Consider the following 23,876-nt stretch of genomic DNA (forward strand, 5'->3'; position numbering starts at 1 on the left):
ACAATTAATTACAAGAATCACAGGTAAACCCCTTTTACGTACCTTGATGTACTGCTTCTTATACTCGTCTTTCTCTATACCTGTAAGAGTAAACCAACCGGCTTGCTCGTGACCATGCACCATGCACCATGGAACGGGCTGGGCACATGTACATGCCCAGTAGCATCATCTCGCTGAATTTGACGTCAAGCCCAAGCTAGCGCATCCTCTACTGAATGCAATAAGCAGGCACCCGAATTAGCATCACCTGGCAATCCATCAGCATCAGGCCCCCCCTGGAATCTGGTCTCCTATACCGGGCCCTCCTATCTGGAGATACCCGCAGCGGGCATCAGAGTGGCGGTAGACGCCCTGTAGTATGTAGCGCTGATAGCACCAGAGTACTCGTAGAGCTTCAAGGTTTGTACTGCTGAGCTGGTGCTTGGTGGGGTTTGGCCAAGTCAACAAGTGTCGCCTCCTCCCGCAGCGGGGAACTTTGGGCGCGGATTGGTCAGTGACATGGAAGCTGGCGCAAAAATACCGGCGCTGGCAGGTACCTTGCACACCTCGTTCAAGAAAACGACTGAGGGGCAGCACGCACGGGCACGGCTCAGCACTCAGTACAAATCCAATCCAATATCCACAGCCGCCCAAATAAACAACCCACTCCGCCATTTTCCTCTTGCGTTGACTCTCTTCCTGTAGCGGAAACTTTTGCCATCTTCATCTTCTCTTTCTTCTTCTCTGCTGCACTTTCGTTCCTCAAACTCTTCTCTATCATCACATTCCCGCTCTCACCATGTCCTGGCAAGGTCAGTCCCAGTTCCAGCTCAGCTCCATCTTCCCCCTGATCCGAGAATAACCCCACCTTGAACCTTCGAGGAGAGCAAAAAAATGACAGCTACTGACGTGCTTCGCAACCACAGCTTTCGTCGATACTAGGTACTTTTCCATCCTCCCGCGCTTCATCCGGCTCTCCGAATCATCGAATACTGACTGCGGGACTATCTAGCTTGGTCGCTACCGGCCACATCGCCAAGGGCGCTATCATCAGCATAGCTGGCGACAGCGCTTGGGCTTCCTCTCCTGAGCTGACGGTATTGTGACCCCGACTGCGAGCCTGGAGCCATATGAAGAGACTGATGGTGGAAAATGTAGATTCAACCCGCCGAGATGAAGGTCATTGCCGATATCGTCTCTAACAACCAGGCTGCCATCGACAAGGCTTACGGTGAGGGCATTCACGTTGCCGGAGTGCGCTACGTTTTGACCAGGACCGGCGACGACGTCTACGCACGAGCTGTACGTCCACGATCCCGAGCCTCGTCCTTCACACTATCATTACATATGCACACACTCTCTCCACTGGGAACCATACTAATATGCGTTGTTAGGGCCGTGACGGTGTTTGCATTACCCCCTCCAAGCAGGCCATCGTCGTCGGCATTCACAATGACACGCAGCAGGCCGGAAACGCCACCTCGGTCGTTGCTGCTCTCGCTGATCACCTTAAGAAGACCGGATATTAATTTTGATCGCCGATAGATGGGGAGTCAAAATGGTATAAAAAGTTCAAGGTGGTTGAGCAGTCGTGTCGGGATAGCGTTGGATGACATAGGGGGTGGGGGAGTTTCTGTGGGAATCTTTGCAACTTAGCTGCCGTGTATTGGGAGGACAGAGACGTCTTCTTGGCAGAACCAAAAATAACAGCATTTTTCAAGTCTCATTCCAAAATGGCTTCAACTCCAAACCGTGGTGCCCTTTGTCAAGCTGATTCAAAGTGATCATTCATGTTGGCTACCTATTTAGCTATCACTACAGCTCGCATCATTCGCATCATAACCGTCCCGCCTAAGCCTAGGCCGATACACGTATTTTACAATCCATCAGTATTGTTACATCGTCCAGTCTCTCTGAAAGCCGCTGTTCAGTTAACGCCACAAACGCCGATGTCGCTGCTCACTCGAGCCAAGTCATTGCCGACCCTTGAAGCATATTCGCTATCATCACCCCACCCTCGGAATCTTCAGCATTTTCCAACGTACAACCAAATCATGATATGGCAGCTGTCATCGGAGCGAAAGTGCACGGGGATCTCAGACGGGCAGTTCGGCGTTGCGGCGTCCCAGGCCTATCCGATCTGCGAGCATACCGATGTAGGGCCCGATCACAGGCAAGCCTCGGGCGAAGCCTGCAATCGTGCCCAGAAAATCGCCAAACAGTACGGCGATTCCGTACGCTTCTACTATGAAGCCGATAAAGGTCCATTTTATGAGTATCAGCGTGAGGCCTGCAAAGAATGCAGCTGTGCCTTTTGCTTTCTGTTTCCTAGCGAAGAAGAAGAATGTCTTTTGCGGACCAATGATAATCGTCAAGCCGATGAGGAAGAGGATCTATTTTGTCAAACAAGGTACTATGTCAGCTCGGTCGTTGGTTCGCAAGCGGGTAAACATGGGAAGACTGTACATTTCCCATCGCAAGCCTGTGAAATAAGGTATTAGCCCAGATGAAACGCCGCAGAGACATTCGCGTAGAGTGCTTTGGAAAGGGACGACTTACATGGCGCGATCAAAGAATAGCATCACTCCACCGACGAGGAAGAGACCACCTGAAACGAAGCGATTTCGTTAGATCAACAGCGCCCTGGTTACGTCGAAAGCTTGTAGACAAGGTCGCATACCTACCGCCAGAGCAGAAAACCACCCCAATCTCTATTTACACGAGTCAGTTATGTCATCGCATCATTACCGGGGACAGCGCAAAAGCTCGCGTGAGGTCCTTTCTGCAGGGTGCATACTCTGGTTATCCGACAGCCACATGGACATTTTGGCAAGCTGATGTTATTCCCCTCCTTTTAGAACAAGTTGTGATATCGTATGCGATTTGCTGAGGTCGTTGCGACAAGATGTTTCGGGTTCGAAAGGACGGTGCAGATGATGCGCGATACTGGTTCGTTGAAGAGATGGAGAAGCAAAAGATAACAAGCCGCCGGGCAAATTAACCTGGATTTACCAGAAATTAGGAGATGAAGCTTCCCTTGTCTTAGGACACCATGGCGGAACGCGATTGGGGGGCTTGTCGGCTCACCTTATCGCGGATTAGGCTTAGCGCAAGGGTCTTTCACGAGGTACCTGCGCTGGGCTGTGATTCTCGACGTCACGCCGCTTGATTGGTTGAGAAAGATGTTGGTATTCTGACATGTGAGTGAGGTTGAGGTTATGGTGTTGGTTGGTTTCAGTAGAGATTCATGATGAGTCGAGTGTAGCATGATGAGATGCCTCAATAACCACATCATCACGACCACTGCACCGGCCTTGTGTGTCTGAACGTGTTGCCAAGATGGACTTATAAACGAAAAGTCTTGGCAAGAGTATCAGACAGGTGAAAGGGGGTTTCAGACGGAAGATGTTGGTTTCATTCGAAGCGAGACTGTTGTTGTTACTTTGATGCTTCATCTTAACCATCTTATGACTAAAACGAAAAGGAGTCTCTTCATTCTTGACAGATTATAATTCCATGTCGTTAAGGGGTCATCATACTCAGTTTTAGGACCAGTAATCACTAACTAATTTGTAATAAACGATCGAATGTTGCCTTTAGACTTGACAGAGGATACCATGCGTACTCTTACCAAGTTATCGAGTCCTAGAGAGATTCAAGAAAGCCAACTACCTACATCGAGCAACCAACCGATCAATTCACTTGACACTTGCGTTATCGAATGACTGCCTAATAGACCAAGAGTACGGCGTCTCAACAAATGCACCTGTTATTAGGGTTCTTGCAGAAAACAAAAGACTGAACTCAACATTTTACGACCTCATGATGAGTAATGACGCTGTAGACTGGAGTGAATGCGGAAAGAAGCATTGAGTCCTCGACAAAACTGCCTAGACCTGTCACCAAATTCCCGCCTCATGACACTAAATGATATCTTCACTTAGTCCTATTCTGCAAACGACCGGCGGTCAATCTGGCGGTCAATGATGTATGCTTCTCTCCGTCCGTAGTTACTTAGTTACTCAATAGTAGAAACCGCCAAAGCATGAGAGGCCGCATCAAACCAACACATCTCATTGATGTATTGGGTCGGGACAACGCACACATGAGATGCAATAACCCAGTGTTGAGCTCTCAACTATGGATAGCCGCAACCTAGAGTGAATTAAAAGTCAATTCACTCAGTCTTTTCTATCCGTATGGTAGATCACAAAGATCTATATAATGTCACATCATTTCCAGTACGATTTCCTTCCCAAGTTCACACAGCCCCATATCATCTCCCAACTTTGCAGATTATTACAGAAGATGCATCACCAATTGACTCAATCCCATCCACCCAGGACGTAATTATGACTTGCTTATTTGATATACTTCGAGGACGACTGTGGTAAACCGAGGGCTCGGCTCCGCATTGATGACACCTTCGAAGAGCATGGTGGTAAGCATCGGTCCCTAAGGTCACTATTAACATAATACATCTGGCTAACTAGTAGACTGATTTAGCTACATGTGGCATTTGTCTGCGATCCCTAACCGGGGTAGATAGGAGACTCAGAGTTAGCGTACGTGGTAGCCATATATACCCTGGATTCTGAATTCTGCGATGCTAATACAGTACCACATAGGAGGAGCATCCAGTGACAAGAGCTTAAAGTCGTTTACCAAGCTCTAGAGCTACGGCAAGAGTCGAATGCGCCGCCAGACAACTCAACGAGTGGCTTCTCGCCAAAGAGGAGGCTTAGAAAGCCAACAACGAAGCCAAGGAGCAGTAAGAAGGAATTGAAACCCCGCCTCAGATCGGGACGCGGTAGTGGAAACATATCCCGAAGGAGACGACTACCGTAAGCCACTCTATCGTTTCATCCAACACTTCCATCACGGCCCTGTTGACTAGCTAACGGTCTTACTAGAAGCCCGTCTCAACTTTTCACATCATCCCTTGAAAAGGAATTGTACAAAGTCAAACACGAAGTGAGTATAATCCCCTTCCTACACATCCTTTTTTGAATTGGTCTTCATACACTGTAAGAAGATTGACGGTGGTACTCGAAACTGACCGCCAGATAGCACACAACTTGGCACAAGTACGCAGGGCATAGATCCTCAATATGAACCACTTTCTCTCAAGACTCATCAAACACGGCTGATTGGGCAATGGCACTCACGTCAACTTTTGCCCTATAGATTTACCAACAGATTTGCAATGAGGAATTGGAAAGTCAAGGTCCCAGCTGGGAGCTGCCTGCCGGAGCTACATCCCGAAGTGTGCCATATCAGCTGGCCCAAAGTATACAGCTCACATATCTTTACTTGACAGAACAACGGAAGCCCCACGAGCACCACACCACGGAAATGGAGGAAGAGGATATGTACTCTTCTCAGTGCCGCCTACAGAATTAACTTTACCAATGGATACAACTCCTGACAACCAAACACCTATCGAACAGCGAGCGCATTGAGACGTACAAGATATTGGAGGAAGGTGGGACCGGTTGAGCGTACCTATAAAAGGTCGCCCCGCTTAGCAACATCGCCTAGAACTGAGCATCAACATCAATCAATCGTTCGCAACAACTTCTCGCATTCTCTCTAATCTCAATACAAGAATAGACCAGAGGTTGCCTATTCGTCACAGACACTACTGGAGGATAATGAGTACTGGCTGTGCTTTGATGGAGGCGTCGAAAAGTCGTCAGTACGCTTTGAGCAAACGGGGAGGGTACCGAGACTCTAAAGCAAAGGATCGCCCTTCGCCATTTAATGTGATCAATCAACCAAGAGTGTTACCTATGCCAAGGGATGATGAAGTACCAATCTCCAAAATCCTGGAATGAGAACCAGCGAAAGAAGTATATCCTCAAATTTGACTAGAAGAAGCGAGGAGATTATGCACAGGCACTAGTCATCACGAGTTGTTTCCAAGACACTGCACTTTCGAGCTAGTTCTCAACCAATCCCGACGCCATTTGCAATCAATTCGAAATCATGGTCCAAACATACAAGGACAAAGAAGGTCTAGCAACCTACATGCACTGCAGTCGGAAAATCAGTCTACCCGAGCAACCGCACAATGGCATACCCAAAGTCAACGACGATGAGGTCACCTCCGAACCACCAAACCTTTTGCGATTCCTGGATTAAATTTGGGCAACGCATAGAAAAGAATTTACCCTCTATTCAATTACCGATGAGTAGTAGTCATCTCCCTCGACAACCAACCAGGCATCTATCCCTGAGAGTATGAAAGCCCCTTGACAAGATGCTCGAAGCTGAACACTGGACAGTGGTCCGGCCTAAATCTCGTTGATCAAGACGTTATCCCACTCAACAACCAACGAGTGCATCTACCCCTGAGGGTTTAAAGCCCCTGACAAGATGCCCGAAGCTGAAGACTGGACCGTAGTGAGGTCCAAAACTCGTCGATCAAGACGAGGTCAAGGCTCCACTTCAACCTCCAACCCTTTCCCCCAGCCGCCTCGAGCTGTCTCCCACCTCACCAACGGAAATTGACTCTAAATCTATCTATCTACAAGTACTCCCCAGACATTAGGGACACGAAGATACCGAAGACAAGAAATCTGATATCCATAAACTATCACTGGTTCACACGATGCCCAACACGAACAGTGAGGACTAGAAAGAAAAATCAACCGACGTCCAATGGAGGAATCTCTCCCATCACCCACTCACTCACTCTCAACAACCAACCCTGCGTTTGCATCTACCACTGGGAGCGTAGAAGCCCTTAAACAAGATGCCCCAAACTGAAGACTGGACCGTGGTGAGGTCCAAAACTCGTCGATCGAGACGAGGACAGGGCTCCACCTCAACCTCTAACCCTTTCTCCCGGCCTTCTCGCTCTGTCTCCCTAGAGACAAGCGAGGACGGCAGCGGCATTGATGGGGACATGGATGATAGCAACTCTGATGAGGTCATGGAAGAAAACGACTCTGAAGACGAGTAAGCCACGAGTGTTTTACACACGAGCTTACTACGAAACACTCTTTGAGATACTCACCATTTGGCAAAATCTCTGCGGCACTCTCAGACAACCATTTCCTTGAGCGAATTTGGAACAGGCAAAATACAGTTGTGATACCCATTGAAAATGGCACCTTCCATCCCTGATCATCCTGCCGTCATCGTTAGCCTATATGGGTTAAACGCATGATGGCGTCGACCAACAATAGAGGGCTTGGACTGTGCTTGTAGCCTACTTTGGCTAGAAACAAGGCGCAATCGTATAATATCTTCCCAATGAACATCTCATACTGCCGGTCAACCTCTTGGAGTCCCTACTGCTGTGCTTATTCGTACTGAACAACTCACATTACCGAAAGGGGCGACCGGATTGGTGGAGGCTGACGGTGGAAGTTTCCTTGTTACATAAATATTCATATGCCACGATATCACGAAGATGGTGAAGGAGTGGGTGAGCCTGGCATACAGGGGCCGTCTCCAAGCTCAGTCTTGTTCTTGTCCCACCAGCAACTCGTAACAACTTCAGTCGCAAAAGATTGGAACGGGGTATTACAGTCTACACTTTCCATCAGTCGCGAAACAGCTACACGAGTCCTGACCGGCAGGCCCGAGCAATTGACACTTTGAGCTTCACCGGATTGCAGGTACGCCATGGATCAAGACTAGGGACCATGGCCGCAGGTCCTCGGATTAACTTTTTGATGACCGAGTCCCACCCATTTCTTTCTTTCTTCAGCGTTTCAGCTGTATCTTTTGCATCTTATAAAACCGAGGCTGGCTTGCTGCAGATCATTCGGCATACAAAAAGATGCTCGATGCCCCAGCTACTTACCGCTCTTTCACTCTGTCAAGTTCAGAAGGTTTTGGAAACTTTGGGCGCTCTCAGTACAGGCTTTCTAGAGAAGTCTCCCGGGTTCGAACAGTGTCATAAAACGCCATGACTGAGGCGGTGATTCTAATTATGTTGCAATGGTATGTCTTGTAGTTTCGGGCTAGGGTACTACTCCTAATTGGTGGGGGCAATCTTTGCGTCATCTCCAGGTCCTCTGGTGAACGTGGCCGGCCATTGTTTTCTTCAGATCCTACTCTGGCGATACTGCAACTCATACGAGACTCAAGCTTCCATCGATGACGCACTGGAATTTATCCATCAGCGCCTTCTAACGGCTTGGACCGTCCGCATTGGAATCGGTAAGTGCCAATATACGTTTCTCGAATGATGTCTGGATCTAATATGGCCCCATTAGACTACCAGAATTCCAACGGCACGTTTCAGGAATTTGAGAGAGACGGACTAAATCTAGTCCATACGGTGCCAGACAGCCCAGAGACAAGCAATGAGGACGAGGGCCGGCAGGCAGTTTAGCTATGATGATTTGTTTGGGGAAGAGGGTGATCAAAGAATTAATGATTGTATCCTTCTCACTTAAACTCCTCTGATGGGAAGTTTACAGGAGCAACCACACTCAACAACATGAAGGGGTTAGAAGAGATTCTCGCGACATACAGGAAGCAGTTGGACAGACAAAGCATACTGGTCCTCGACGAGGAGGAGTTCGACGTTGATGAAACAGCCTACAGTTACCCCGCATCAACCGTCTTTGCGATGGATTCAACAAATGCCAACATTGTCAGATTGGGCAAACAAAGCTGTTTTAACAAATTTCCACCACGTTGTACACGGTAGGATTCAACTTGGGCACAGACATCAGCAAAATATCACTTTGGGTCACAGACAAACATGGCCAATGAAGACCTTGACTTTGAGATATACAAGGACAGACAACTTACCTCCACACCGAGGAGATACTGGCAGCAAGTCCAAATCCACGAGTGGGCATCAGGCGACGCCCAGTTTCTCAAGGACCTGCGGTGGCCGTTATTTTACACAGATGATAACTCCACTAGAACGCAGAGATGTGTCATCGCACGTTTTGGAGGCTTTGAAGACATCAAACTCCTCGAATGACTGTACGAATTTGACAGACTTTTCCGTGGCGGAGTGGGATTAGGGACAGAAACACGACTTTGTTGCAGCCGCAAGGATTGGCTACAAGCATTTGGGTGACTTTGACTTTAAGGACCTTGTTTTGAGGGTTGAATCACCGAAAAATATATCAGGGGTGTGGTCATATGTCCGCACAGGCGAGGCTGGAGCTCCTACCGCACATGATGCCGGACAGCCAGATGCCGAGGATGATAAACATGGAGCCTTACCTTGTTTTCCTCCGCAAACCCAGTCTTGTTGTTGTCCCGCTAGCTACGCCGCTGATGGACAAGAGAAACTCAAGCCTCTTCTCAGCTTGGGTTTGGAACGGCACAAGTTCATATTAGACCTTCTCGATGACAAAATGATCAAAGACGATATTCACGATTACGTCCGATAACTCAATATCAGGAAGGGACTTGTAGAGGATCTGATGACTCTTATCAACCAGTACAAGTTGCCATTGCAACTGAACGCGACCGTATTTGCTATATTCACGGTTGCGCCTATCGAGGAAAAACAGAATAGGCCTTACATCAATCCAACAAACGCACACTTCGTCGCTGAGTTGGTGTCTCGACTGGTGGCATCCGCACCTCTTTTCTCTGGGAAGCTACACGCTCGCCGAACTTACCTATGTATGGGTCCGAAAACATACCATTGAATTTCGACAACCCCCGCAAGGCTCTTGTCCAAAAACATAGCCGTGATGCTGCTAAAAACATGTTTTCAATGACGAGCAACACCTTACAGGAATTCACTGCTAGTCAGCGTATGGGACTCACAGACGACAACAAAAAGCCAACAACGGCTTTTCCAACGCGCTAATAAAGACGATATGCCCACGGTAGGCGTCGAAAATTTGCAGCAACTACTCGGCTTCGATAATAATTGTGGCCCTGGTTATGTCTTCACAAGGGCATGTCTTGATCCAGATGTCTTCTTCGCTCATGACTTCGGAATCCCCATATTCGACCATTTGGACATTGGACATTGCAACCGGGCGCTGTGGCAAACAAATTGGACGACCGATTCCATTGGATTGACTCTTGCACGCAATAACTAGATGCGGCCAAACGAACCTACAGATACGCCTCTTCTATATCGCCCAACTTCAACCTATCTTCTTTCCAGCCTCTACATACCCTGCACATGGCTTCCCGGTAGCGGCGGCGTCTCATTACTGTTGAGGTATCCCGGCAGCCGAGAACGAAAGAAGGAGAGACATTTCCAATTATTGTACCATGAATTCAGGACATCCTCTGGATTTACAGCGGCTCGAGAGGATCTACACGAGGAAACTACCACAAGCTTCGATTTCAGAGGGATCCGAATACATAATCATCCTGCAATCAATCAAGAAGAGCATGGTTACCGTCAGCGTCCCCTGCACCAGGCATGTGGGATGGTCATCTTACATGCAAAGACCTGTATTTGGCAATCCTATTAGGGAAGCACGATACACTTCATTACGCTCGCCTTCAAGTAGAAGACGTCAACTTTGAAGGGACAGAATTCAAGACGGAAAAGTCGCAGAATTATCTTGATTAGCTTTTCATAGCATCTCTATTACCACAATCATTGCTTTTATCTCCATCATCTCCATCATCTACTGCTTCACACAGCAATTGCCATCTTTGACAACCTCATCTGCCAAAGTCTTCATCTCGCAGCTTGCAGGCTCCGGCTCCAGTTCACCAAAATCCTTCGCCAGGGAATCGCAAAGAGTGGCTAGGCCGATATCCTTGTCTGAGAGGCCTTTGGGAACGTGTGTTGTCCACCGAATGAATGTCGTGTTATAAACCTGTAGATAGTCAATCCATCAATTTTCTCTCATCTTTTGAATGTATCATTTATGAAATATGTATTATACTCACATTGGACCACTCGGGATGATGATTCCAGATCTTGCACTGCAGCGAAACAGCCGTCATAAAATCCTACCAAAACCCCATTCATCAGCCCAATCAACCCGAAACTTAGCATGTATCTTCACGCACCCATGTCTTTGTGAAATTCTTAAACTTAAAACTCCGCTCCAAAGCCTCCCCATCAGCCGTCAGCGTCCACCTGCCGCCATTCGATACAAGCAGCTGCTCGAGCTTGGGAGATTGAGAGGACATGAGTCTGGTGTGTCTGATGCCGGAACTAGTAAGGGTTATGTTTTTGTGGGCGAAGAGTAAGGTTGAGATTTTTGAGCGGGACATTTCTTTCTTTTTCTAGGTCATTGATGGATTGAGATTTTGGTGTTTGTGATGGAATATGTAGGTTTTGGTTGAGAGTTGTTTAGTTGAGGTTTGAATTGACTAATGCACGGCTTTTTTTAAGCTCACTCCAGGGTATGTGTTTATAACTGCTACGTCAATGATGTAAATGATATCCATCAAAAGCTCAAGCATTCTTTCATTTACATTTCAACAGCTGATATTCGTTGCTTTATTCATCTATTTGCCAATTTCCCAATTGGATCAATACAGATAGAATCTCGATGATCCTGAATCCCCGCTTCAATATCCGTAGCTTCCATCTATCTCCGGCCCCTGTACCCGCTCCACAACCAACAGCTAACGTCCGCCTCATAAGATCTTTTGTAGGACTGCATTTAGCCAAGATCCTGTTCGGGAAAGTGGTGCGCCTAAATCGTATAGATCGTATCAGTATCTCCATGTCATATACGCTCCCTTTGTAGGATCCCCCAGCCGCGCAATGCCGGTGTGATAACGGCCAAGGAACTATAAAAGGACGTCATCCAGCCTGTCATTCTTGAAGATAGCTTTTGTTTCTTTTCATTTTTCGGCACGCTTCTTCTTTTCTCCTTCGAATTGATTTGAAATAGCACTCCCCCCTGTCCTTGGACTCGAATTGCTCTATAATTGTTCCAGGCTCCCGGACTCCCGTCAATATGCGCGTTCCTATCCACCCCCCCCTTCACCCCTCACACATTGCTTCAGAGCCTCCAGTCGAGGACAGCGAGACTGTGTCTCTCCTCGTAGCGACGCTGCTGATTCCCGGCCGCGGAGAGCCCATCAACAATGGAGCGCTTGCTGTTAAAGGCGGGAAGATTGAGTGGGTTGGCAGCTATTTCGACAGACCACCCAAGTATCAGAATATCCCGCCGAGACATGTACCTGTCCTGATGCCAGGCCTGTGGGACTGCCACGTCCACTTCATGGGGTTGGACGTCATTGGTGACTTGGCGTCAATGGGCTCATACCTCCCAGGCTACAATGCCCTGGCCGGCGCCGTCACGGTCGATGACCTGAAGGAGACGCTTTTGGCCGGCTACACGTCGGTGCGGGAGCTGGGAGGATACGGAGGAGATTTGTGGCCTGCCGTGAAAAATGGCCCCCTGATCGGACCCAACATCTATTCCGCGATTGCTCCGTTGTCCATCACGGGTGGCCACGCGGATGACCACTCGGCGCCCATCAGCACGGTTATGGCTGCCATGAAGTGCGGCGGCAGTCCCATTGGTGTATGCGATGGCGTCGACGATTGCATCAAGGCGGTTCGTAACTTGGTACGACGAGGCGCTCGTTGCATCAAAGTCTGCTCCACCGGAGGTGTCGGTAGTCTCAACGATGACCCGGAAGACCGCCAGTTCTCGGACGAGGAGCTCAAGGCCATAGTCGAAGAGGCGGCTCGAAGCCGACGATCAGTGGCCGCTCATGCCATGGGCAAAGCTGGTATTCTGGCTGCGCTTCGAGCGGGCGTCAAGTCCATCGAGCATGGCTGCTACCTCGACGATGAAGTGGCCGACGTCATGCTTGAGAAGGATGCCATCTTCGTCCCTACGCAGCACATTATCCGTATTCTAGCCCGAGACTACAGCGATCTGCTCCCCCCTCCGGTCAAACGCAAGCTGCTTGGCATCTATGACCAGTCCAGGAGCGCATATAAAGTGGCCATTAAGAAAGGAGTCAAAGTTGCTCTGGGAACCGACATGACCAGTAGCGCGAGAGCATCAGCCCTCTCACATGGAAACAATGCACATGAACTCACGTACGCGGTAGAACTGGGTATGACACCACTTCAGGCAATTGAAGCCGCAACAGCCAATGGACCAGAGACCCTTGGAGGGCTGGCGCCCTTGAGCGGGCAGTTAAAGGCGGGATATGATGCCGATATCATTGCTGTTGTCAAGAATCCGCTGAATGATGTATCAGTCTTGACGGACACCAGTAACATAACGCACGTATGGAAAGGCGGCAAGTTGTTCAAGAGTCAGCCAAAGATGCCAACTCAGACATTTGGTCAGTTGCTCTAGAAGTCACGAGTTGACCATTTCTTCATTGGAAGAATAGACGCCCCCTTAATTATGAATGTTATTTCCGGCGTGTAATGGTCTGCTGTCATGCAATTGGACAGCCGAATTTGATATCAAGCTTCGCGAAAAGTTGCCCACGTTGTTGTAAGATGGAACCTGTAGGATGCCATCGAGTCAAAGCGTAGTCAAAATACAGGCCTCGACTACATATTTCATATGCTGCTTTGACTCGGGAACTGCTGGGGGTAGCTGCATACGAACACATACAAGTTCCGCTCATAAAGAACCAGGAATTCCATCTAGAAATCACGGATCATTATAAGATCCGCTGTCGAGTACCGGGTGCAAGTACCCATACACAACGCGGCCTCCATTGTTTGCACCTTGATCGATAGACTCGCGTGCTACAGTAGTAGACTCCGCATCTAGACTATCGCGAATGAAAAAGTCACCGAGGAGGCTATTCCGTATCGAGAGCACGGTTTCCCGAGAGAGATCCGGCAAAAACGGGACTTGCCGAGGGACCTTGGCCGGAGATAGCAGGACGCAGCTTGTCATTGAATCCAGTAGCCTGTCGATTCCGAGGTGGGATGACACAAGCATAAGGAATGCTACTATGTAATCAAAGGTCGAGCTAATGCCTGATGGGGCAATTTTTGAGCTTACTACTGCACTCCACGCTCCATGCTCCGTACTGTAGAAGCAACACGTCGAGCGTAGAGCGTAGTTATAACCCAATTTGTTGGACGGGCCAGTGCTGGCGTGTTTGGAAACATCCGAGAGATCCTTCTTCCTCACTCGAAGAGGGACGCAAAGTACAGTAGTGGTACCTAGCTTCGGACAGGGCGGGTCTCTGATTCTGCCAACAGAGCACACTTGCACTCTGTCCGTCCACACATGCCTGACGTACGAGTACAACTGCCAAACTTCTGGCATTGTTCGGAGCCCAATAATGTCACCAGCGGAGAAAGACCTCGATCCAGAAGTGGCAGACAGTCCAACGCCATTGCTGCGTCTGGCGTCTGGGCGAGTAATCATGGCACTGACTGTGGTTAGTCGACTTTGTACGAGTACGGGGGACCCTCGAGAGCATCAAAGCGTATTAGTGATCAAGGGCGTGTTTGTTTTTGACTACGTGGGTTAGTACGAGTAGTCGAAAAGAGGTAAGCCGTAAGGCGAGACGCGGAGGCCCCATCGAATTGCGCTGCAGCTCTTGACGCGGTCCGCTCGAAGCTGTTTGTCTTTTCTTTTTCTTCGAAGAACCATCCATGCCTCTCCCTCTTCCCAGAGCCAGGCTCGGAAATAAGCTCCTCATTCCAGCTTTTGTCCCCCATGCCAGTGGCAGGCCATGTCATCACGTAAAAAGGCAAAAAGGGACATGGGCCATGGACGAATCAGTGCCACCAACCAGACACCCCTCCCGAGAAGAAATCGTGACTCGTATTTGGTGGCTGGCGAAGAAGAAGAAGAGAATCGAAAGAAGGCGGCTGACTGTGCAAACGGGAGTCCAATATGCACTGTGTGTGCGGCATCGTAAGCGGCATAATATTGGCACTGTATTCTGCCCTCATGCACGAACTACCTTCGGATACATTTAAGCGGCCGGGGTGGACGCTGTGTTGCTCCGTACTATAGCGGTACTGAAAATTGGGGCACCGTTTACCGCTTCCGGCGCAATATAGCGAGGGACGACCCCATTTATCCGACAGCGAAGAGAACCCACTTCTTATCAAACATGACTAATCTCACTAGGCTTGTTGGGGCTAATACGGAACACTGCTGACAAACTCCGATCGGGTTTTGAGGAGCTGCAGGTGTCGGCTTGGAAGCCGGGATCAGTCAAGGCCGAGGCGCCCGCAGGCGTGACAAAACAAAAGAGAGGCGGCTGTATGGACTGATGGATTGGACGCGGCTGGATTCACACGCTGCCGACGTGGCTGTTTTGACTAGGACTGTGCTGTAAGGTACTGCCAAGTAAATGGTGTTGTTGCTGTTGTTGCCGATGTCAATGCCGTCTTTTGGTGAGGAGACGCGTTGACGTTGTGTATCTCTGTTGCTTTCGAGTCCGGGTGGTATTATACGGTAATGGTACCATATAGATACAGGAGGCAGAGAATACGGCTGAGGTACCCTTATTATGCATCTGTAGTCATCTACACCTTCACCGTACTCGGCACCACTGGCTCAAATAGGTATTGACGGCTTACTGTATGTGTGGCAGCAGAAGCACCATTACTGTGGAGGAGTAATGCGGCACGGAGGTCCGGTACAAATCGTCTCCCAAGTACCGCTCGAGCCTGATACCCGGGACAGTGCTAAGACAATACGGCCGTGTACTTCATAGCTACTTCATAGCAACTTGACAATGTTGAGCAGCGGCAAGTGGGAGGGATGGGGCAGTACGTGGCGTGTCTTGGTAAATCTGCAGCGGACTTGGGTATCAGTTGAGCCTCCGCTGCAAGGCCCCAAAGTAGCCGTAGGTTCCGCGCCATCTCCAGCGCAGCGCAGCACGAGCACAGGCAGCCGTCAGGTACTTGGGTCGTGCCCATGCCACCAAATGCCTGCATCGGTTCTCCGGACATTTGATTTGATTCGATTCACTCAGGTCAGGTCGAGTCTTCTTTTCCCTCCCGCTAGTGCTCTCCTCAAATCATTACCCAACCTTTCCGCGTCCCGGAATCCGATCAGTCATCATCAAGCCCCATTCACTTTTGTGCACAACCCAAGCCAAGAAAAAAAAAGCAAAAGCAAAAGCAAAAAGCAGACCAGAAAGGGCGGAACTTGAGAAGCAGACGAAAAGAAGAAAAGAAGAACCGAACCCCGTACTGTACGGAGCACGGAGCACAAGCCCGCCAGCCACGCCATTTTCCCAGGCAATCCCGCCACGCCGCTGTTACATAATCCCGTCGCATCCAGCTCGTCTTGCACTTGGATTTTCCATGTTTCACGTCAGCAATTCTGCCCCCCTCTGAGTAGTCATCAAAAATCTGCGAAGCTCAATCTGCCTCTCCTCGCTCTTTAAGCTGCTCTGCCTACGACTCGTCCCGGATGCTGAGTCAGAGTCCTCGAGCAATGCAGAGCTCTCCCGCCAACGGCGCAAACACGCAAGGTTAGTTGAGCAGTTCCTTTTCTATTCTCTTTTGCTCTTTTGCTCTCATTTTCCCTTCGACTGTGGCTTGCCTCTGTCTCTGCCCTCATCTTGTCTATCCTATTCCTATCCCGGCCCGGCCCTGGTTCTGCCCTCCGATTCTACTTGTGCTTGCTTGTTGCTTGCGCTTCTGCTCGGCGTTGCTGTAAAAGGGCACTGCTCCCACTAGCATCGGCATCAGCATAAGCATCATCAACATCCACCACCTGTGCGGCTGCTTGTCTCGGCCTCGTCCCCTCAACGCCGTCCGCCAAAAATAAAGAGAAAAATTGCCCGGCAGCTTTGCTAGTTGCCTGTCGGATTCCTCCGGGTTTTATAAATCCTATTCCGTCTCTCAAACGCCGCTTGGCGCGCGACCTAGACGCCGACGGTCCGTATTACTCCTTTGCTATTGCTCCAGGACCAGCGGCTTTGAAAACAACAACCACACGACACCACGATCCGCTTACCACATCACCATCTGCCCTAACATATTTCTCCCTTGTTGATTTGCCTCGATTGGTATCCCATTGAACCACACATCGGCCCTCTTCCTCTACTTTTTCTCTTCCTCCGTCCTTAACGCCGTCGCTCCATCCTGGCACGCCGTCTCATGATCGCTGAGCTAACACAAGCTGGCTCTCCAGAACAGCACTTGCGCGCACAGCTCGAGCTCCTCCAGAATCACGATTCCACTGCCTCGTCCGCCTCGCCAAACCCGAGCGCGCGCGATCCCCGAGCTCCGTCGTCGCGGCCGCCGAATGGATACGACGTCCTGGCGCCTCAAGACGTCTCCCGCCCTCTCGCCAAGCTAGACGCTGAAGCGCACATCCACCCCGATCTTCGAGCTTCCGTCGGCCACGCGCCCGCTGCCAACATGATGCCCATGGTGCCTCCCGCCGGCCACAGCCCTGGTCCTGCTGGTCCCGGACCTTCGGCTGTGCCCCTGGCCCCCGCGCCGCCGCAGCAAATGTCCATGGACGACTCCAATCCCGCTGATGGCCGCAAGGCGAAGCGCGAGCTGTCGCAGTCTAAGCGCGCCGCTCAGAACAGAGCTGCACAGGTGAGTTTGTCTTGGTTTCAGCTTCGTACTTGTTCCAATTCACTTGGCGATGGCGCTGGCGCTGTCCGGGCTATTGCTGGGTAATGTCGGATTGGTCAGCCGAGGAGACGGCGCCGGCAACGCTCGGATTGGTTCGCATGACTTGCATCCAGCCATTGCGCATCGCCATCGCGTCCCTATGTGGATGAGCTACCGGCAAGCGCCTGGGTTGAACCCCAAACAAAACCAATTCACGTCAATGGCGTCACAATTGCTGACTAGTATTCCTCTTACAGCGAGCTTTTAGACAGCGCAAGGAGGGCTACATCAAGAAGCTGGAGCAGCAAGTTCGCGACCTCGCCGACTTGGAGCACTCGTACAAGTCGATGCAATCCGAAAACTACGCGCTCCGCGAATATGTCATCCACCTCCAGTCCCGACTGCTTGATACCCAGGGCGAATTCCCGCCGCCCCCTCCCAACGTCAACCTCTCGCAGCCCTCGTCTGCCGCGCCTCCTCCGCCCAGCGTCCCTGAGCACCACCAGCAGCAACATCAGCAGCACCACCAGCCGCCCCCGCCACCGCAGGCTACCAACAGCAGCAACTCTGGCGTCGGCACCCCTCTCGAGGCCGTCGCACAGGCTGTCGCTGGCCTGGCCGCTCAGGAGCAGATGGTCGAGCGGTCGCAGACATATCCTAGCCCGCCTTTCAAGACTGACCCGGCGGGCGAGCAGGACAACACGCCTCGTCCCACTGCGGACGACTTGAACAGGTCATTGAACCCAGAAGAACGACCAAGCCAGCCCTAGAAAGAAAAGTGGCCGAGGCTGAGTTTAAAGAAAAAACACCCTACTTGGTGACCAAGAAAGCGTTTGTCTATTCTTCCTCTATTCTTTCATTTTAAAGGGCTAGTCTTGTTGGTGGCGTTTAAGGGCTGTCATTGCGTTGTATGTGCAGATATAATCCAGACGCAGCTTTGTCTTTTTTCTGTTTTTGTTTCTTAATCAAGGAAAGGGGGGTTCTTTTAAATCGATGGGTGTGGCGTTCCGGGAGAAAGAGACCAATTTTTGTGTTTCTAATATGAAATTATCCTCTTTTTTTCATCGTATCTTTTTTTAATTCTTGGTTTCCTTTGTGTCTATGTCCCCTCGATCCTCTCTTGATGTGTCTCTATAGAGGGCGTGTGACTTGGGCAAGTTTATAACCCCCTTTTCCTTTATCTCTTTGTGTTTTCGTTGTGGGAAATTTCTTAGTGATATCAATATTGGGTTGTGTGTGTGTGTGATGATTGGGAGGGGATTACGTGTGTGAAGCGGAAATACCGAATCGAATGTAGAAGAGCTTTTTTAAGAGAGAAAAATAAAACAGGAGAATGGTTGCTTATGAGAACACGGCATGCATACGATTTTATATAATGAGAGGCAAGCGAGTGCTTTGGCCATGTGCAATGATGCTTACGAAATGATATAGGATGGCGAACTTGAGAAGGCTAATGATAGAGAAACAGGTGGTTCTTTTTTCTACTTGTTACATGTGATAGGATGATTTGGACGTTGGAAATAGAAAATACCTGAATAAATGGAAGTATATTAAAGACTACCGAGACGTAAAAAAAAAGTGAACTTATGAAGTGACTCCCCCATCCAAACAATTTCACGCATATGAGTTGCCCATGTCGTGTTCCTGCAGACATCAAGAGTGGTTAGCATAACTTACTATGACAAGAGCCATAACATGAATCACAGAGAGGCAAAGAGATAGGACAAAACTCACCTTGATATACTCCGCCCCCTTTTCCTGGTACTCCTCCCTCGTGATCGCCGCAGTCTTCCAAGCCGACGACCCAACCCACCCAGCAGCGCCCTTCCAAGCATCCAGCAGCGCATCCTCCGCCCTACGCACCACGAGCGGTGAATCCGCCGGCAGCAGAGCCCTCAAGCCGTCTCTCACGCGGTCATCAAAGTTGCGGAACAAGGTGTTGCCGCCCGTGAGAAAAATGTCCTTGAGAAAGTCATCGCGGTTGGGCAAACTTCCGAGGCGCTGCGTGAGCACGTCGCCCGCAATCTCAATGATGCCGGCCTGGTCGACGCCCGCGATGGAAGGCCGGAAAACGACCTCGGGCACGCGGATGCGCTCAACGTTGAGATGGATCTGGTGCAGCTCTGCCTGGGAAGCAGGATCGATGGGCCGCGGGCCGCGCGTAAAGGCGTGTAGCAGAGACTTGGACCAGACGGTTTGCGCCTCCTGGGTGTTTTCATAGGTAAAGTTAGGGTCGTACTTGAGCAGATCCTGCTCTAGCGTTTTCAAGGTGGAAGCGAGATCTTCCTCCTCTTGCTCTTCATCGCTGTTGTCTCCCACCGCAATCTGGCGATAGACGCCCCAGTCGTCATCGTTGGCACCAAAGTTGTCGTCGTCACCACCGCGCCGCCTCTTCTTCGTCGGGTTGTCGGATGCGAGGTTGGCGATGCTCTTCATGCGGATCTGGGATGCGAGAGACTTGCGGTTACCCAAGTCTTGCTTCAGCCTATCGCGCTCCTTGATCTTTTGGAGGGTATTTTGCAAGGCTTGGTGCTTCTTGTCGAGCCATCCGTCTAAATCATTCTCACGACGCTCCTGGTCGAGCCGCTCCGCCTCGGCGATGCGGGCCTTCTCTGCCTCCTTTTCAGCCTTGGCGCGAGCTCGAGCTTCGTGATTAGATTTGAGAAGACGCTGTTGCCGCTTTTGCTTTATTTGTGCTTCGTCGAGTTCCTCGTCTGGAATTTCCAAGAGACTGAAATCTGGTTGTTCTTGCTCCTCTTCAGGATCGCCCCCAACATCCTTGGTGCGGGCCTTCTTGATCGACTTCTCCAGCTCCTTGATAATCTTTTCCAACTGGCCCTCGTCTTTGATATCATGACTATCAAGCAGACGCCGCGTTTCCTTCTTTGTCTCGTCGACTAACCGACCCTGCAGGTTCTTGTAGTACTCCAGATCTTGTTCCTTCTTAATGAGCTTCTCGAGTCTCATCTTGGCAGCTTGCTCCTGTAATCTTCTTCCGCTCTCCTTTTTGCGTTCTGCGATTCGATCCAGCTCTTCCTGGCTCTTTTGAACAATCACTTCCTCTGTAAAGGGGTATTGGATGACAATATCTCGATCTTCCAGGCCATTCCAGTCAAGATAATCGCGAATCTCGTTGTCATAATCCTTTGAGACATAGAAATGATCCTGTATCATGTGCTCTGCTTGTGAAGAGTTGAGTTTGCCTGTAAAGGAAGGGTACTTCAACCTGATCAGCTTGAGCAGATACTCGGCGTTATGGTAGCCGCCCCAGTTCAGTCTTGTGGCTTGAGAGAGGACCGCTTTTGAGTTGTAAACTGGTATTATGTGAGTAGAAGTATGAGAAGAAGACACGACCAGTCCCGTCTTTCCGTTGTTATGCCTGTACGAGAAGAGCGAGTCGATACCGTAGGCGAGGGATGGTGCGCCATAGCATTCGAAAATGATCTCGGTCATCGCTATACGTAGGACAAAATGTTAGCCGGTCAAAGTCTCTTGATAACTAGTCTTCCATTTGGGCTTGGATTTGACTTGCATTTCCTTGAATAAGGCAGGTTTGCGACAGCTTCTGTCATGACCACGGGAACATCGACGGAGCCGCTGGCATCGTTCAAGCCCAGCTTCAGAAAGACGTAATCCAAGACGTGCTCTGCTACATCCCAGTTACTTATAATGCCGGTGCCGGCCTCGAATGCGTTTCGGATATGGCCTCGTGCCGTCGTATCGGCGTAGCAGTCTGAGCCGGCAAAGGAAAAGGTCTTTGCAAGCTTTCTGTCGCGGTACTTGGCCATGATGGGCGGTATGTTTATCCGGGGCGCAGACTCGAACGACCACCCTGCTCGAACGGCGGAGGATCCTACACACTGTCAGCCCCCCTTCCTTAGGTCTTCCGAGCCACTGCGACAGCTCACCATTATCTATCACGATGGCAGCATTGCCGGGCTGCTCCAGCGCTCTCTTGTAGCCGTCGGTCTGGGGCTCGATGAACTTTTCAAACTTGGTTTCCTTGACGGGGAAGATCTTGGCCGGCGGATATGTCTTTTCGTGCGGTGCCTGGGGCACTCGGTCGTCGATGGCAGAGGGAGCCATGATTATGATTTCGTCGGAAGGGAGTTATCGCAGGAGTTGCAGGAAGTAGCTCTCACAAGGTCTAAGCAGGGACCATGTTGGGGAGAGATATTTGAGATTTCGGTGGGCGTGGGCGGATTTCGACGGATGGCCGTTGTTGGATGATGGCCAATTGGGGGATCTGAAGACGTTGCCGAGCTTGAAAAGGTTCAATGGATAATCGCGAGGCTGCAAGGCTGATGACGGGCAAATGCATTGGCGCGGGTCCATGCCGCTAAACGCCGCAAGCGCGTCGGACGTTTCTTTTGGTCGCCTCACGGGCTTTGAGACAGGCAACGCAAGTAGCAGTACACGAGTGTCAGCACCGTATAAAGACAAAATGGACGGCCCTCTAATAGGATATTCGGTTCTTTTTACAATGAACAAAATATATTTTATCATTTAAGAGGGATTTTTTTTTTCTTTTTTCCCTTTCTTATTAATTCATATTCGTCGTATATATCTTGGTATCTTGAACACAGCCATCCTCTCTCTATGCCACCCAACAACAAACGTCATAACAAATACACCAAAGATCAGTTGCATCACATTATGACGGAGGCTTCAAGTTGTCCGTGGCTATTATATATAATTAGCATCTTGTTAAGAATATTAATCATCGCATTCCAAGAGTAACCTACCTTCAAGATGAAACAGGACGTTGGACTGGTAGTTTTTGAACATCTGGGCGACGAGCTCCACGTTCATGTTTTGGACATTAATCTCCTGCGCTGCATTAGTAAACAGCATAATAGATACATGACAATCATTCTTACCTGAAGGCTCTTGTTCATCAAAACGATTGCTTCGTTTAGTTTTTCCTGCACTCGTTAGTCAAAGCCTCACGCCAGTCTTAGTCGTGGATGGCCGTACGACGTTTGTGATGATACGCGAAAGCAGCAGGTTCTGCTGGTGCTCGTGTGGGCTCTCCTGCACCTGAATCAGCAAATCTACGTTCAAATATTCATGTATGATTCTAATAAATACCATAATGTAAATGGAAGGCTGCCGCAGTTCCTCGATGGATGGTTGTTGATGATCAAATGTTATGGCAACTCAGAGACAAAGATGGAGGGGCTCTCAGTTAGCAGCAATTCCGCCTGTACCTTGTACTTTACAGCGCGCTATCAACCTGTCTTCGGTGAGCTCAGCGAGAGCATCACGCCCATGACTAAGCAGCAGTTCAAGGCTAGGAGGCTCTGACCTTGGCCAGTCGAATCCCTTCATCAGTTGCCTGATCATCCCGCCTCATCAATAATCTCTCCAAACAGTCACAACAAACGCCAAATTCTCAATTCATCTATATCATCTCTTATATTCTGATTGACACCACACCCCATCCCGCCATGGCCGCTCCAACAGAAGCGCAGCTCGCGCATATCCAGCTGCTCGAACAGCTCGACATCCACTCCATCCACAAGAACTTCCGCAACCCCAATTGGAAGCCCAACCAGCGCCGAAACAAGAACCTCAAGGCCATCGTAGGCGACGCGTCGAAACGAGAGGCCTCTGCCCTTGCGACACCACAAGACGTCAGCGGCGATGCGACCCCCGCGGCCGACGATGGCCTCTCGACCAGCGGCACCTCGACGCCGGCCACAAGCACCAATGGGAACCCGCCGCCGCCAAACCTTGCACAGGCTTCGCGTAGCTTGTCGAAGCTCGTGCTGGAAAAGACGTTGAAGCCGCCTGTAGGAGGGGCTGGAGCTGTGTCGGCCCCAAACGCGACGTACACAAACATTGAGTCGGCGCCGTCATTAGCACATTCGAAGCACTACTGCGATATTACGGGCCTTCCGGCGCCTTACTTGGATCCCAAGACCCGACTGCGGTATCATAACAAGGAGGTGTTTGGGTTGATCAGGACACTGCCTCAGAGCTCTGCGGAGCAGTTCCTAGCTGCTCGTGGCGCTCATACAGTGCTGAAGTGAGCGCAGGTGGATGATTATACGAGTTTGAATATCAATAGCACATCGCGGACTTTTTTCTAGGAAGGCGGAATCCACCAAGCACAAAGGAAGGGCATTTTAAAATCTATCGCAACGGCGCACTGGGGTTGTTTATATTTTTTACACCGGCTTTCATCTGGGAGAAATCATGTTGGATCCACAAAGTCAAGCCTCAACTATGCACCTCCCGCCTTTCGGCAAGAGGATGGCAATTGACGCTCCGGCTTAATCGGAATCGCGAGCTTGTTCTTTGCCCTGAACGAGTACCGAAAAACGTATGGGGGAAACGTCTCAGTTGCCAGAGCTAGTATGGCGGTGGCTGTCAGGGCAAGTGGTAGCATGAATAATATGCAAACGTTTAATGCTCAAGTTGTACGTTGTCGTAGCTGTGATTGATA

The 23,876-nt window shown here is 50.1% G+C and overlaps 10 protein-coding genes across 10 annotated transcripts; 5 read left to right on the forward strand and 5 right to left on the reverse strand.

The window, feature by feature from the left end:
- The first annotated feature begins 588 nt into the window (after positions 1–588).
- V8C40DRAFT_238225 (profilin) lies at positions 589–1,769 on the forward strand. Its single transcript, XM_083214402.1, has 5 exons — positions 589–791; positions 906–921; positions 992–1,076; positions 1,138–1,281; positions 1,374–1,769. Exons 1-5 carry the CDS (start codon positions 779–781, stop codon positions 1,506–1,508), a joined length of 393 nt encoding a protein of 130 aa, XP_083075264.1. The 5' UTR covers positions 589–778; the 3' UTR covers positions 1,509–1,769.
- Positions 1,741–3,009, reverse strand: V8C40DRAFT_238230 (Got1/Sft2-like family-domain-containing protein). The gene is made up of 5 exons (XM_083214403.1): positions 2,777–3,009; positions 2,664–2,690; positions 2,539–2,587; positions 2,446–2,461; positions 1,741–2,372 (listed from the first exon to the last, which is right to left on the reverse strand). Exons 1-5 carry the CDS (start codon positions 2,802–2,804, stop codon positions 2,076–2,078), a joined length of 417 nt encoding a protein of 138 aa, XP_083075265.1. The 5' UTR covers positions 2,805–3,009; the 3' UTR covers positions 1,741–2,075.
- Positions 3,010–8,318: 5,309 nt separating this feature from the next.
- Positions 8,319–8,932, forward strand: V8C40DRAFT_285814 (uncharacterized protein; the record flags this gene model as incomplete). Its single annotated transcript, XM_083222455.1, has 2 exons — positions 8,319–8,593; positions 8,669–8,932. Exons 1-2 carry the CDS (start codon positions 8,438–8,440, stop codon positions 8,930–8,932), a joined length of 420 nt encoding a protein of 139 aa, XP_083075266.1. The 5' UTR covers positions 8,319–8,437.
- Positions 8,933–10,480: 1,548 nt separating this feature from the next.
- On the reverse strand, positions 10,481–11,374 carry V8C40DRAFT_238237 (4a-hydroxytetrahydrobiopterin dehydratase). Its single transcript, XM_083214404.1, has 3 exons — positions 10,951–11,374; positions 10,828–10,890; positions 10,481–10,754 (listed from the first exon to the last, which is right to left on the reverse strand). The coding sequence occupies exons 1-3, from the start codon at positions 11,155–11,157 to the stop codon at positions 10,560–10,562; spliced, it is 465 nt and encodes a 154-aa protein (XP_083075267.1). The 5' UTR covers positions 11,158–11,374; the 3' UTR covers positions 10,481–10,559.
- A 361-nt stretch (positions 11,375–11,735) lies between these two features.
- V8C40DRAFT_167737 (metal-dependent hydrolase family protein) lies at positions 11,736–13,370 on the forward strand. Its single transcript, XM_083211558.1, has one exon. It carries the CDS (start codon positions 11,853–11,855, stop codon positions 13,215–13,217), a length of 1,365 nt encoding a protein of 454 aa, XP_083075268.1. The 5' UTR covers positions 11,736–11,852; the 3' UTR covers positions 13,218–13,370.
- On the reverse strand, positions 13,332–14,370 carry V8C40DRAFT_167733 (uncharacterized protein). The gene has a single exon (XM_083211557.1). The coding sequence runs from the start codon at positions 14,253–14,255 to the stop codon at positions 13,524–13,526; it is 732 nt and encodes a 243-aa protein (XP_083075269.1). The 5' UTR covers positions 14,256–14,370; the 3' UTR covers positions 13,332–13,523.
- Positions 14,371–16,134: 1,764 nt separating this feature from the next.
- On the forward strand, positions 16,135–18,535 carry V8C40DRAFT_167796 (uncharacterized protein). The gene is made up of 3 exons (XM_083211560.1): positions 16,135–16,326; positions 16,992–17,407; positions 17,683–18,535. Exons 1-3 carry the CDS (start codon positions 16,266–16,268, stop codon positions 18,193–18,195), a joined length of 990 nt encoding a protein of 329 aa, XP_083075270.1. The 5' UTR covers positions 16,135–16,265; the 3' UTR covers positions 18,196–18,535.
- A 324-nt stretch (positions 18,536–18,859) lies between these two features.
- V8C40DRAFT_238252 (actin-related protein ARP5) lies at positions 18,860–21,700 on the reverse strand. Its single transcript, XM_083214405.1, has 4 exons — positions 21,334–21,700; positions 20,958–21,278; positions 19,160–20,880; positions 18,860–19,069 (listed from the first exon to the last, which is right to left on the reverse strand). Exons 1-4 carry the CDS (start codon positions 21,509–21,511, stop codon positions 19,040–19,042), a joined length of 2,250 nt encoding a protein of 749 aa, XP_083075271.1. The 5' UTR covers positions 21,512–21,700; the 3' UTR covers positions 18,860–19,039.
- A 179-nt stretch (positions 21,701–21,879) lies between these two features.
- Positions 21,880–22,630, reverse strand: V8C40DRAFT_238255 (DASH complex subunit Dad4). The gene is made up of 5 exons (XM_083214406.1): positions 22,517–22,630; positions 22,403–22,459; positions 22,306–22,350; positions 22,171–22,255; positions 21,880–22,108 (listed from the first exon to the last, which is right to left on the reverse strand). The coding sequence occupies exons 1-5, from the start codon at positions 22,517–22,519 to the stop codon at positions 22,080–22,082; spliced, it is 219 nt and encodes a 72-aa protein (XP_083075272.1). The 5' UTR covers positions 22,520–22,630; the 3' UTR covers positions 21,880–22,079.
- Positions 22,631–22,764: 134 nt separating this feature from the next.
- Positions 22,765–23,863, forward strand: V8C40DRAFT_238256 (YL1 nuclear protein C-terminal domain-containing protein). Its single transcript, XM_083214407.1, has one exon. The coding sequence runs from the start codon at positions 22,876–22,878 to the stop codon at positions 23,458–23,460; it is 585 nt and encodes a 194-aa protein (XP_083075273.1). The 5' UTR covers positions 22,765–22,875; the 3' UTR covers positions 23,461–23,863.
- Positions 23,864–23,876: the final 13 nt, after the last annotated feature.

The sequence above is a fragment of the Trichoderma camerunense genome, assembly GCF_050948025.1.
Source record: "Trichoderma camerunense strain CBS 138272 chromosome Unknown V8C40scaffold_5, whole genome shotgun sequence".
NCBI classification, from domain to species: domain Eukaryota; kingdom Fungi; phylum Ascomycota; class Sordariomycetes; order Hypocreales; family Hypocreaceae; genus Trichoderma; species Trichoderma camerunense.

Bases quoted from the DNA above. Each gene is read 5' to 3' on its own strand.
- V8C40DRAFT_238225 (XM_083214402.1), top strand. The intron at 1,077-1,137 runs GTATTGTGACCC...TGGAAAATGTAG, and splicing joins CTTCCTCTCCTGAGCTGACG to ATTCAACCCGCCGAGATGAA. The intron at 1,282-1,373 runs GTACGTCCACGA...ATGCGTTGTTAG, and splicing joins ACGACGTCTACGCACGAGCT to GGCCGTGACGGTGTTTGCAT.
- V8C40DRAFT_238230 (XM_083214403.1), bottom strand. From the start codon at position 2,804: ATGTCCATGTGGCTGTCGGATAACCAGA. The intron at 2,691-2,776 runs GTATGCACCCTG...TCGTGTAAATAG, and splicing joins GTGGCTGTCGGATAACCAGA to AGATTGGGGTGGTTTTCTGC. The intron at 2,588-2,663 runs GTAGGTATGCGA...GCTTCGTTTCAG, and splicing joins GGTGGTTTTCTGCTCTGGCG to GTGGTCTCTTCCTCGTCGGT.
- V8C40DRAFT_238237 (XM_083214404.1), bottom strand. From the start codon at position 11,157: ATGTCCCGCTCAAAAATCTCAACCTTACTCTTCGCCCACAAAAACATA. The intron at 10,891-10,950 runs GTGCGTGAAGAT...GGGTTTTGGTAG, and splicing joins AGAATTTCACAAAGACATGG to GATTTTATGACGGCTGTTTC. The intron at 10,755-10,827 runs GTGAGTATAATA...GACTATCTACAG, and splicing joins ATCATCCCGAGTGGTCCAAT to GTTTATAACACGACATTCAT.
- V8C40DRAFT_167737 (XM_083211558.1), top strand. From the start codon at position 11,853: ATGCGCGTTCCTATCCACCCCCCCCTTCACCCCTCACACATTGCTTCA.
- V8C40DRAFT_167733 (XM_083211557.1), bottom strand. From the start codon at position 14,255: ATGATTACTCGCCCAGACGCCAGACGCAGCAATGGCGTTGGACTGTCT.
- V8C40DRAFT_167796 (XM_083211560.1), top strand. From the start codon at position 16,266: ATGCTGAGTCAGAGTCCTCGAGCAATGCAGAGCTCTCCCGCCAACGGC. The intron at 16,327-16,991 runs GTTAGTTGAGCA...CTGGCTCTCCAG, and splicing joins CAACGGCGCAAACACGCAAG to AACAGCACTTGCGCGCACAG. The intron at 17,408-17,682 runs GTGAGTTTGTCT...TTCCTCTTACAG, and splicing joins CTCAGAACAGAGCTGCACAG to CGAGCTTTTAGACAGCGCAA.
- V8C40DRAFT_238252 (XM_083214405.1), bottom strand. From the start codon at position 21,511: ATGGCTCCCTCTGCCATCGACGACCGAGTGCCCCAGGCACCGCACGAA. The intron at 21,279-21,333 runs GTGAGCTGTCGC...GACAGTGTGTAG, and splicing joins TGCCATCGTGATAGATAATG to GATCCTCCGCCGTTCGAGCA. The intron at 19,070-19,159 runs GTGAGTTTTGTC...TGATGTCTGCAG, and splicing joins AGGGGGCGGAGTATATCAAG to GAACACGACATGGGCAACTC.
- V8C40DRAFT_238255 (XM_083214406.1), bottom strand. The intron at 22,351-22,402 runs GTACGGCCATCC...TAACGAGTGCAG, and splicing joins CGCGTATCATCACAAACGTC to GAAAAACTAAACGAAGCAAT. The intron at 22,109-22,170 runs GTAGGTTACTCT...TATATATAATAG, and splicing joins CGTCCTGTTTCATCTTGAAG to CCACGGACAACTTGAAGCCT.
- V8C40DRAFT_238256 (XM_083214407.1), top strand. From the start codon at position 22,876: ATGGCCGCTCCAACAGAAGCGCAGCTCGCGCATATCCAGCTGCTCGAA.